We start from the raw sequence: 11113 nt of genomic DNA on the forward strand, positions 1-11113 counted from the left end.
CATAGCTAAAATACCCCATGGACAAGGAACACTGGCAGCATCACTCTACCAGATTTACTGAGGGCACAATGCTGCCCCAAACCCCAACAGTTGCTTCAGTTTCCTGCTCAAGTTCACTTTAATAGATTTTCACCCTTAATAATGGATATTCTTTCACCCAGCAGATAATTGTGGCCAGAGTACCCCCTGGAAAGTATCCTCTTCAATTACTGCACAGCTGCTCAACACAGAATCAATCCCAAGAGCGTTATTTGCTCCCACTAATTAATGGGAAGAGAGGCGGGGTGGCTAAGGGCAAGCCTAAGAGGAGTTTGCTACAGCTATTCCCAAAAAACCAAGGTGCACATCCTCCCAAAACCCCACAACAAATTATTGTCAGTTCAGGGATGAGAAAGCAGAGTTGAGCACTCACCACCCCAAGGAAAAAGCAGGAGTAATAACCTGGATATTTACATTATTTTAGCTGGATCAATCCCATACACAGGAGTGCAAGATGATTTCTGCAAGCAAAATAATCAAGCAGCTTTGTCTGAAAGTTTCATTGCAGCTGATTTCCAGCAGCTGAGTGTAGCTGCCAGTTTGGTAATTCAATAGATGGAGCCTAAAGGTTAATTGGGTTCTCTGTGAGGGCTATCAGGTGCACACCTTTTAGTCAGGAGAGCACCAATCTCTGGTTTCACTGTTTAGCAGCTGTCAAATACTGCATTAATAAAATATGGCAGCATTTCTGCAGCCACCACACATCCTCAAATAAGGTGTGATAAGGATGGGGTTTCTGAAATGCAAGATATGCCCAAAATTCCAGCCAGGCAGGGGATTTGAGTGTGGACACCTCTCAAACAACAATTAGATGGTTCTTCCTCAGACATAAGAGACTGAGAAGACACTTTCTGTACACTTCTGGCAGCTCTGTTGTGCTGTGCCACTGAAGAGTCCCAAAAATTGTTTCTGTCCCACTCAGCAAAAGAGGGACATATTTGCCCTTTTGATTTCCTGTATTATTTTACAAGAGCACCTCTGAAGTTTTATATGATGATTAGGCAGCAGGAAGCAGGATTTCAAACAGCTCTGAACTCTCTTTTAAAAGTCATCTGTGTATCAGATGATTCCACATGATTCCCCAGGAACTGCCTGAAACTTTGAGAGGAAAACAGCCCCTACTGAACAAGTCTTTGGGGGATAATTATGAGATCTCATATAAAAACTGATGAGAATATAAGGGAGATTGAAAATAAAGCCTGATTTAAGCACAGAAATCCAATAAAGATTTTAACACCAACTCCCACTGGTGGCTGCAAGCACTGCCAGGTTTGAGCAAAGGGTTCTTCCAGGAAGGTTCTGGTTCTTGTGCTCTCGTGGGCTCTTGGCAGGGCTGAGACCTTCACCTGTGGAACCGGGGTTGGGCAGTGTTGCAGTGAAAGCATTTCTCACATAAACACTGCTTGTGAGGATTTACAAAGATAAAACACACCCTGCCAACTCTAGGGAAATGTGTACTCCTTTCAATTAAACAGCTGTAAATAGCTCTGTGTTACACTGAGATTCCTCTGCTTGCTCAGCCAGGCACTTCTCTAAACTTCACCTCCAACATCTCCCAGCACTCAGGTCTGGTGGAAAAGAAGGAACAGAGCTCCCATTGTGCTGCAGGTCCCAGTTTCACTCCCCACAGCTCAGGGCAGAGGTGTCAGGAAAGCCATGGGAACGACAGCTCCCATCCTGATGCTCCAAGCAGCTCTCCAGCTCTGGGCCAGGAGGGAGTGTTTGCTCAGGAGGAGAAGGGGGTCAGCCAAGTCAGGTAGATCCTCTGCTGTGACCCCGTTAACTTGTGAGGAATGTAAGCACAGGGATGTTTCCGTGAGAACGGCAGAAACAAACAGCGGCCGCCTGCTCCCGCCGCCTCTCCTTCCTGCTGCGCTGCGGTTCTGACTGTAACTCAGCCCTAGAGGCAGTTCATAGCCCCTCCTATTTGTATTGTTATCTATATTTTATTCTCAATGGGCTGTTCCTCCCCCTTGCATTGTTAGTTTTGCCCTAGGTGTCCCTCTCCCCAAAGACCTGCCCTTCTGCTCCCTGTTCCTCCTGCCATTGACTGTCAATCCCTCCCCCAGCCTGCCCCTTTCTCTGGAAACTTCCCCATCAATTTTGTACCCTTCGAGGCCCCATTGGTTTGTTGAAGTTCTCCTCCTGCCCTGTAATCCCCTCTTGGTTTAAACATTGTATTTCCCACCTTGTGTTCCACCCTCAGTTTCTCCCAATTGGGTAAAGATTGTACCCACCCCTGGGACCTCCCTCCTTTATAAACGCCTCAATTTTTGACAACAAAACTGTTAAGCAGTTCTACCTGGTCCTTTCCAAGCCAAACCATTCCAGGATTTTGTGCTCCTGGAACAGAAATATAACCAATAAAGCATAGTCACTCTACAGCCCCTTAAAGCTGTAAAAGCAGATAATCTTGTCACCAATACAAATTAAAATTGTAATTAGGAAATAATTGGTCATATGTGCAAATCAGCAGAAAAAGCAAAACCAAATATAATACAGGGAGTTTAAGAGAAATCACCCTTTATCCCTTAAAAAAGTGTATTATTGACTACTGTAAATGTGGTCATGAAATACTTCAGTTCTTGCCCTGTCCTCTTGGGTAAAAAAAACTGGCAACCTGAGTTTTCAGCACTTCTTACCAATTTGAGATTTACACCTTGAGCTTTGTGTTTAGTACCTGCATTGTTTTAAACACAAATTAGAAAGGGACTCATTCACAGGCACTTTTATCAAATTACTAAAGCTCAGTGGTTTATTTCTAATAAAAGCAGCTTTTCCTGCCCAGATTCTCACAGTGTAAGGGAAAAAAATATCCAAGAAATTCTCAGTACTCACCTGGAACAACACATAAGATATATATAACAACATATATAAAGCACACCAAACTCAAGCACTGTCCTCTCTCTGGAAGTAAAACCAGACTTGATATGAAATGCAATAATTGTGCTATTCTGGCAACAGAATATTTAAGAATTCTAAGGGTGCCTGGCCAGATGTCTGCAGTGAGCTTTAGGGAAGTCTCCAATATAAACACTCTCCAAGCCTGGTCTATAACTTGGCTCTCACTGAGCAGCTGAAGGCCTGAACTTCACAGGAATATCCTTGAAATGAGAATCAATTAAGTTTAAAGTAGTTACTTGGCTAAGCAAGAAGGTTTAAATCATCTCACAGCTGAAAAAGGCTTTGTTCCATTTGTGCAGGCAGGATAAGGAAAAGAGACCTTCTCAGAAAAAAAACTTTACATTTACAAAATGATATAACAGGGTGTTCATTTGATTCAGATTTTAGACTGCTAAATATCTGAACTCATGACATGACACATGGATTTCACTACAGATATTAAACCAACAATAATAAGTAGTAAAAGAGAGAATATTGACACAGTTTAAATAATATGTTACTAAAGGGAAAACCCAGAGCCCTGCTGGAGAGCAAGTGCAGCACTCAGCACCAACAAGAGGGTTAATAAAAAACACAAGGACTGATGCAGAGTGCAATTTTGACCATGAGAGATGGAGGTAGGAGGCCCTCAAAATGTCTTTAATTGCTGGATAAATCCCCCTAAGAAGTTACATTTCAGGCAGACACCACACCTCTTCCCTCCCAGTTTCCAAGTGGTTTTCAGGGCTGAGTTAAGGAAGCTCTCAGAGGAGCAAAGCTGGAGGAGCAGGGCTGAGATGTGGCAGATGCTGACCTGCCAGGAACAGCGAGCACTGAGGAGTGTCCCAAAGCTCCTGCTCAGCTCATTCCCTCCTCACTTCCACAATCCCCAGCTAGGAAACCTGAAATGGATTCAAGCCTGTCATTCCAGGCCTTAAACTGCTTTTGGGGCAAACCTTTGTGTTTGGGAACTGATTCTCACTTTTGTAAGATCAGAGCCCTCAAAGATCTTCAGTGAAGTAATGTAGGAAAATGTGAACACAGGAAAACAACAATTTCTCAGTGGAATGAAAGACTTTTTCCTCAGATCTTCCACAGATTTTTGGGACTGTTGCTAAGAGGATCTTTATGGGACTGGAAATTAATTCCATCATCCTGGGTATACTGGATGGTGTGAGAGTTAAATGAAAGAAGGAAAGACCTAGAAAGAGGTAACTTGAGAGAGCAAGAGCTCAAAGCAAAAGAAAAGTAATAAAGAAAATTTTAAAATTCCATCTTAAGGCATGAGAGCTGCTCCCTCTCCACAATGTGCCTTTCATGTTCAGGCAGTGTGACAGAGGAGGAATGAAAACACAAAGGCCCTTCTACTTAAAGCTCTGGCATCCAACAGATTGGAGAGAGCACTTCCTCAAATCATCACACCTCATTAGAGGCTTTCCATCTAACAAGGAAAATTATGGCTAATCCAGGGAGAAAGGGGGAAAAAATGCCACAACCCTACCAGAAACAGCACCACACTAAGTAGGGATTTGGCTTTTGATCAGGAACAGACAGCAGAGAAAAAACTGAATGGGTCCATCAGGTCCCAAAATTCCAAATAAATCCCTGTCCCAGGTGGACTGTAGCAGGTTTGGATCAACACCTCAGTGTTTCATTGTTCTCTGCATCCTGTCCCTCCCCAGGAGAACCACGGGGTGTTAAAATAATTACCCAGCCCTACTTTGCTGCATGTTCTGCATTAAAGTAGAGGATCCCCTCCATCAGGTTTATGTTGTAGAACTGTGACATGGTGGGATTTAGGGATAATCAACCCAAAAATGGTTGGGAGCAAGTGCATCTTCCACAGAATCTTCTCTTATCTGCAAAAAGGGGAAGCAAAAATCCAACAGCCCTTGCTGGGCAGCTGATCTTGGCACAGAACACTGGAGATTTGGCTACAAATTCATTATGAATTATTGCAATTAATATTAGTTTTATTAGTCTTATATTAATTTTAGATATGTTTTATTTTGCTGCAATAGTTAAACTGTTCTTAACTCCCCAGCTTTACTTTTCCCCTGATTCTCCCCAGCACCAGAGCAGTGAAGAAGTAAAAAAGTGGCTGTGTGGTGCTTATTTGCTGGCTGGGGTAAAACCAATACAAACTCAAAATAAAACTTCCTGTTCAGTGAGGTGCAACTTCCACTCTGGTCATCCTGAAGTTCTTGGCATCTCTTTAGCAGAAAAGGAGAGGGAGGTGGTATTTCCTTCCCTCCCTCTGCTCAGAGCAGTCCTCCTCCTCCAGAGCACTGGGAACAGTTTTAGGATTGTTCCAAGGACCTTCTGGTTGCAATTTTTGCTCTTAGAACATCCCAGGGGACTGTGTTCCCTGCTGCTGGAATGGATGATGGCTCAGGGATGGGGCTCAGGGAGATGCACACACAGCAAAGCAACCCAAGAGATCCCTGATCCAGAGCCAAGCGGATCACGATGAAAGCCATCACTACAACCACGCTCACTTTTAAGTCTCCTGGCAAAGACTGCTCTGCAAACATCAGCCTGACCACAGCACCACATCAGAGGCTGTTCATGCTGCAAGGACAGAGCCACCACGTGCTGCTCTTCAGAAGGACTGACACCGAGGGGGTGATCTTAGTGCAGAACATCCAACAGCACTGCCCTGCCGTAATGCAGCCATTAAGTGACTGCCCCAAGAGCACAGGACACGTCCCCACTGTGGCACCAAGAACTGGAACTGGAGGAGTGGCATCTGCCCAGGCTGCAGGAGGGAGCAGAGTGGATCCCTGCTCCAAGCACCTATCCCAGTGAAGCTCCATGGAGAAACAGGGAAGCCTCTCGTGATCCCCCAGTTCTGAATTCTGCCTTTAAGGCACAGTCACTGCTACAGATAGCAAAGACCTGAAGAGCAGAGGTCAGCAACAGCCTGTGACCATTTCTGGGTCATTGTCACACACCACGTTGGCATTGTGCAGGAGGAATCCCATGAATCTGGCAACTCTGAAGAGTTCAGCATCCACTGACTTGCCAGCTGAACAGCAAATGGAGACTCTGCCTTCAAGAGCAGGGAAGATGTAAAACAGATCAGCCACACAAAATCCTTTCTCCATGGCTGTAGTGAGAGAATTGCCTGAAGAAACACTGATCCTGCAGGCAGCTACTTGCAGGGTGAGGTTTGGTTTCTAAACCTGTTTCTGGTTCAGAAACCTCATGGCCAAGGGACATTTCTTCTGTGGCCCCAAGGGTAATTTATTTTTTTAAATTTAGTTTAACACAGGTGGAGCTCCAAAGGTAATTGAAGATTACAAGTACTATAATAAAGTTAATATGTAGCTACAACTGGCAGAGGAATTATATTCGTTATGTAACTTCATATTAATAAAATGAGTTTTTTCCTACTTTTCTGACAAAACTGAGTATCTCCACCAATCTCTCTATCAGCAAAACAGTCATTTTTCATTTCAAAACTATTTTGGTAAATCTTGGCCTCACTCTTCACTTAATAACAAATGGCAGCAAAGCCAACACCCCAACGCTCAGAGATGAATAGTTACATTTATGAAAACCTATTTTGGGAGACTTGGCTGCATTTCAGTGATGTTCATCTCTCTCTTGACAGTGAATAAAACTGGCCAGGTCAGAAACAGTTTATCTGATTTTACTTGGCTCACCAATTACTGCAAGGAGAAAACAGAAGACAAACCCATGTTTACCACGGGTGTTAGCTGGCAACAAGAAATGTTAAATTTCACAGTCATTTTGGAAGCATATCACAGCCAAATACACAGGTAGACTTAACATGCCTGACCACAAACACCCTTCTTTCCAAAACTGCTCCAGGACAGAAAGTTTCTCTCTACAGCACAATCCTTCTGCCTTTGTTACCACCAGCAGCAGCTCATCAACGTTAAAAATAAAAATGACAGTTTGTAAAGTGCATTTTAGGATCCGTACATGGTGTTCAGGGCAACATTAGAACCTGACACATAGGAGAAAAAGGCATCTAAGCGCTTCTTTTAAGCCATCAAAACAAAAAGGCAAACTTCCAGAAGACTCCGTGGCTGCCAAACTTGACCTTAATGTTGGTATTTCCCTGCAGCACACACCGGCTGAGCAAGCACCGCCAAACCTGAGGTTCCACAGAGGTGAATTCCCGCAGTGGGAGCAGGGGACACACGCGGAGTGTCAGAGTGCTCCTGTCCGGGGAGCATCTGGTGACACCAGCAAAGCCTCTCTGTCAACACCGCCGCTTCGTGAAGAGACGAAGATTAGCAGCGCTCACCGAGCTGCGAGTTTGCTATAGATCAGCTCATCGGGCTGCCATAAACAGAGGCGCCTAAAGCACCCTAACAAAGCTGGCAGCTCTAAACTTTTAACCTGCTACAGCAGGGCCAGACACACCGAGAGAGAACAAAACAGCCAGAAGTGCAGCGGCCAGCTGGGCGCTGCGGCTCGGATTACTGCGAGCGCCCAGAGAGCCTCTCCAAAATGAATAGTCCCTTTTAGTGCCGGAGTTATGCAGAAATTGAGAGTCTGCACGTGCTGCTCTTACCCGCAGGTAGTAAAACCACCTGTGCTTCAGAGAGGGGGGAGGCAGACCAAGAGCAGAGCAGAACAAAAGGCACAGTTACTTTCTTTTTTTTTTTTTTTAAATACTCGTGCATCAAGTGCGCTTGGAGCTGGTGAAGTGACTGTGCAGTTAAATCACCTCAGCATCTGACTCACAGCACTCGGTTGAAGAGTTCAGCGATCATCTCCTACCAACAGCAGCAATTTGAGCGGAATTTTCCTAAACCACCGTCAGACTGCGGAAAACCGCTTTCCCTCTCTACGTCTGGCTCACCTCACAATAATAATGAAAAAAGAAAGGGAAAAAAAAAAAAAAAAGCCAGTCTGGAAGCGTTTTCGCCCAGATTTCGCACCGAGAGCGGCTGTGCTGCAGTGCCCTACCTGTGCGCACACAGGTGCCGCCTCTCCGGCGGCGCTCCCGTTACCCGCTCACCCCACACCGAGCCCCGCTCGCTCCCTCACGCCCCGGGCCGCGACCCCGGCGCTCCCGGGGCAGTGCTGCCCGGCCAGCCCGGCGTGGCCCCCGGGGAGGGCGTGGACGGGCGAGCCGGAGCCGCTCACCGCAGGTAACAAAGCCGCCCCACGCAGCCGGTGCCGTGAGGGGCAGCTGTGGGGGGAGGCAGCGTCCCGCGGCCGCCGAGCCCCGCGGGGGACCCGGGGCTGCCCCGCGCCTCCCTCCCCGCTGCCGGCCCCCGCCTGAGGCGCGGGCGGGAGCGCGCCACGCCGCCGGGCGGCTGCGGGCAGCGCTGGCGGCCGTACCTGGCTGCTGCTCTCGGCCGGCAGGTTCCGCAGCAGGATCTTGCGGCGGTTGCCCAGCTCGCGGCGGGTGCTCGCCAGCCGCCTCGCCACCTCCTCGGCGCTCAGCGGCGGCGGCTCCGCGGGCAGCGCCGCGCCGCGCTCGGCTCCCGCCGCCATCTTGCAGCGCGCCGGGGACCGCGGGGGGAGCGCGGCGCTGGGGCCGCCCCCGCCCTGCCCCGCCCGGGGGCAGCCTGAGGGAGCCCCCGGGCCCGGCCCCTCACGGCAGCCGGACCCCGGCCCGCCGAGCCCCGGAGGGACGCGGGGCAGCGGAGCGGGCTGGGGGCGGGCTCGGCGGTGCCCGTAACGGAGCTCCGGGCGGTGTGCGGGATGAACGGGAATGCAGCGGCGATTTCACTGAAGGGGTCCAAGCGCCCTGCTCAGGCAGGGTTATCCCAGCGCACATGGTACAGGATTGTGTCCAGACGGGTCTGGAGTATCCGCATTGAGGAGACTCCTGAGCCTCTCTGGACAATCTGTCACCCTTCTTTCAGTGAAGAAATTCTGCCTCCTGTCCAGGGAAACTCGCTGGTGTCGGATCCTGCCCGTGGCTCTGGTGCCATCGCTGGGCCCCGGGGTAGAACCTGGGCCCTGCTCTGACCTCCCTGCACACAGGGACACACAGGGACAGCCAGGGACACACAGGGACACACAGGGCTGAGGCCCCTCTCAGCTGGGCTCCTCTCCAGGCTGAGCAGCCCCAGCTCCCTCAGCCTTTCCCGGGCACCGAGATGCTCCAGGCCCTTGCTCAGCTCCAGGAGCTCCTGTTCCTGCTGTGCTGAGGGACAGAGCTGGACACAGCACCCAGAGGTGCCTCCAGGGCTGGGCACAGGGCAGGATCCCCCTGAGCTGCTGGATCTGTATCCAGGGAAGGTGGCAGTGATGGAGATTTGGGGAATGATTGCTGCAGGGTGGGGAAGAGGGACAGTGCCCTCTCCTTGGCTTCCATCAGGATGGATCCTGGGGCAATTCCCCTCACGAGAAAGCCCCAGCTGTTCTCCAGGAGCACCCCTGACCTGCTGGGAATGTTCCTCCTGAAGGAACATCCCCAGCACACTCTGTTGGCTCAGGGACTGCTCGTTGTCCACCAGCACTCTCAGGCCCTTCTCATCACTTCATCCCACAGTAACCCATCCATAGACAGATTTTTGGGAAGGATTTGAGTGCTCTGGAGAACAGCTGGGGCTCTGTTGTGAGGGGAATTGCCCCAGGATCCATCCTGATGGAAGCCAAGGCCAGCAGGAATCATTCCCCAAATCCCCATCACTGCCACCTTCCCTGGATACAGATCCACCTGGAGAGGCTGAAATGCAGAACAGCAACGAAACAAAGCTGATCCCACAGAATCAGTTCAGCTGGGAAAGTGGAAAAGTTAGATTAGTGGGAAATTCTGAAGTACAGAACAGCAACAAAATAAAGCCCTGATCCCCCAGAATCAGTTAGGCTGGGAAAGACCTCTGAGATCATCGAGTCCAACCTAAAATCCCAAGAGAACCAGGAACTCCACTGGAGATCAGCAGGCACAGAGGCCCAGAGTGATCTCATCCCAGTTTTATTCCTCACCAGGAATGTGGCAAACGAATTAAAATCCATGCAAATGGGGAAAACAGCACCTGGCTGCTGTGCTGGTGACACAGGGGGCAGGCACAGGGCTGTGACCTGCCATTAAAAGGAGCCCAGCATCACAACAGGACAATATTCCATGGAATAAGTACAAAACAAATTTCCCCTTCCATGAGGTCTCAGTCAGCACCCATTTTAAAAAATAAAATAGGTTGTTCTTTTGGAAAATCCATTTTTCCTCTAGCATAGTTCCTTGCAATGTCATTTACAGCCCAGTAAATTTAGCTCTTAATGTTGTCATCATTGCTATAAATGAGTGAAGAATAATTTAAATTTTTGTAGCCATTTTTAGACATGAGGCCAACCACAAAGAACAGGCAAAAGAGAATCCAGACCTGAAACATAAAGAGTCTTAAAAAGGAAATTGGAAGAACACTTGAAGTTAAATTGGGTGTATGTGGCAATTCTTATCAAGAAAATCTAATTCTGATGGATAATTCTTGACTAGGTTCAAGGTGCCATTTTAATTATCAGCTACAGATTTAAAAACTCCACCAAATAAATTATTTTAGAAATTGCTTTAGCCCAAACCAAAACAAGTTAAGAACACAAAGTATCTTAGACTTTCATTATTTCTAAAATGAATATTAAAACTACAGTAATCAAAGGGATTTTTGGATTATTATTTAAAAATTGACAGCTGACAAGCTTCTGTTCAAGGGCTTCCTTCCTCTAATTTTTTCTCAAACAGGTAATGTTTCTCCTTTTCCAAAATTTGCATTATTTTCAATAAAATCATTGGAAATGAGAGGTATGAAGGCTTCAGTGATTATGGGATGTAAATAATTCTGGGATCATGAAAAAGGAACAGTTTTCTCCTAGGAATACTGAAACATGAAATATCTCCTCAGAAATTATCACCAGATCCAGCTATTACAACAGAAATCATGGATCTGCTCAAACATCATAAAATTTAGTGATACTAATGAAGGAATTCAAGCAGAGGAATTAATTTTACCAATAATTTTCCAGTTTGAAGGTGGACACTGCTTCACCTGTAACCAGTGCTCATTAATTCCACCTACAGCAGTTGCCTCCTCAAAAAAAGCCTTTTTTGGGTCATTTTTGGTGGGCTGCAGGTGTCCCTGAATTTAAGTCATTGAAATTTGAGGTGCATTGCTGAAAGAATTCAGAAATGAATAGCTTGGTATTAATGGCACAAACAAAATTCCTGCAGTAAATAGTTCCAGAGAAACTGGAGAAAATA

At 47.5% G+C, this 11113-nt stretch overlaps 1 protein-coding gene across 10 annotated transcripts in view; it reads right to left on the reverse strand.

Annotated features, from left to right (window-relative positions):
- RAVER2 (ribonucleoprotein, PTB binding 2) overlaps window positions 1-8412 on the reverse strand; it is a 30455-nt gene extending 22043 nt beyond the window's left edge. For all 10 annotated transcript variants that reach the window (XR_009487455.1, XR_009487454.1, XM_059853607.1 and 7 more), the window contains exon 1: window positions 8248-8412. Coding sequence is in view for 8 of the 10 variants with exons in the window: in XM_059853607.1 (XP_059709590.1) it covers window positions 8248-8403 (156 nt within the window). In the remaining 2 variants the exon portion in view is untranslated. The remainder of the gene's footprint in view (window positions 1-8247) is intronic.
- Between the last annotated feature and the right edge of the window lie 2701 nt (window positions 8413-11113).

The sequence above is a fragment of the Haemorhous mexicanus genome, chromosome 9 (genome assembly GCF_027477595.1).
Source record: "Haemorhous mexicanus isolate bHaeMex1 chromosome 9, bHaeMex1.pri, whole genome shotgun sequence".
Taxonomy (NCBI): Eukaryota; Metazoa; Chordata; class Aves; order Passeriformes; family Fringillidae; genus Haemorhous; species Haemorhous mexicanus.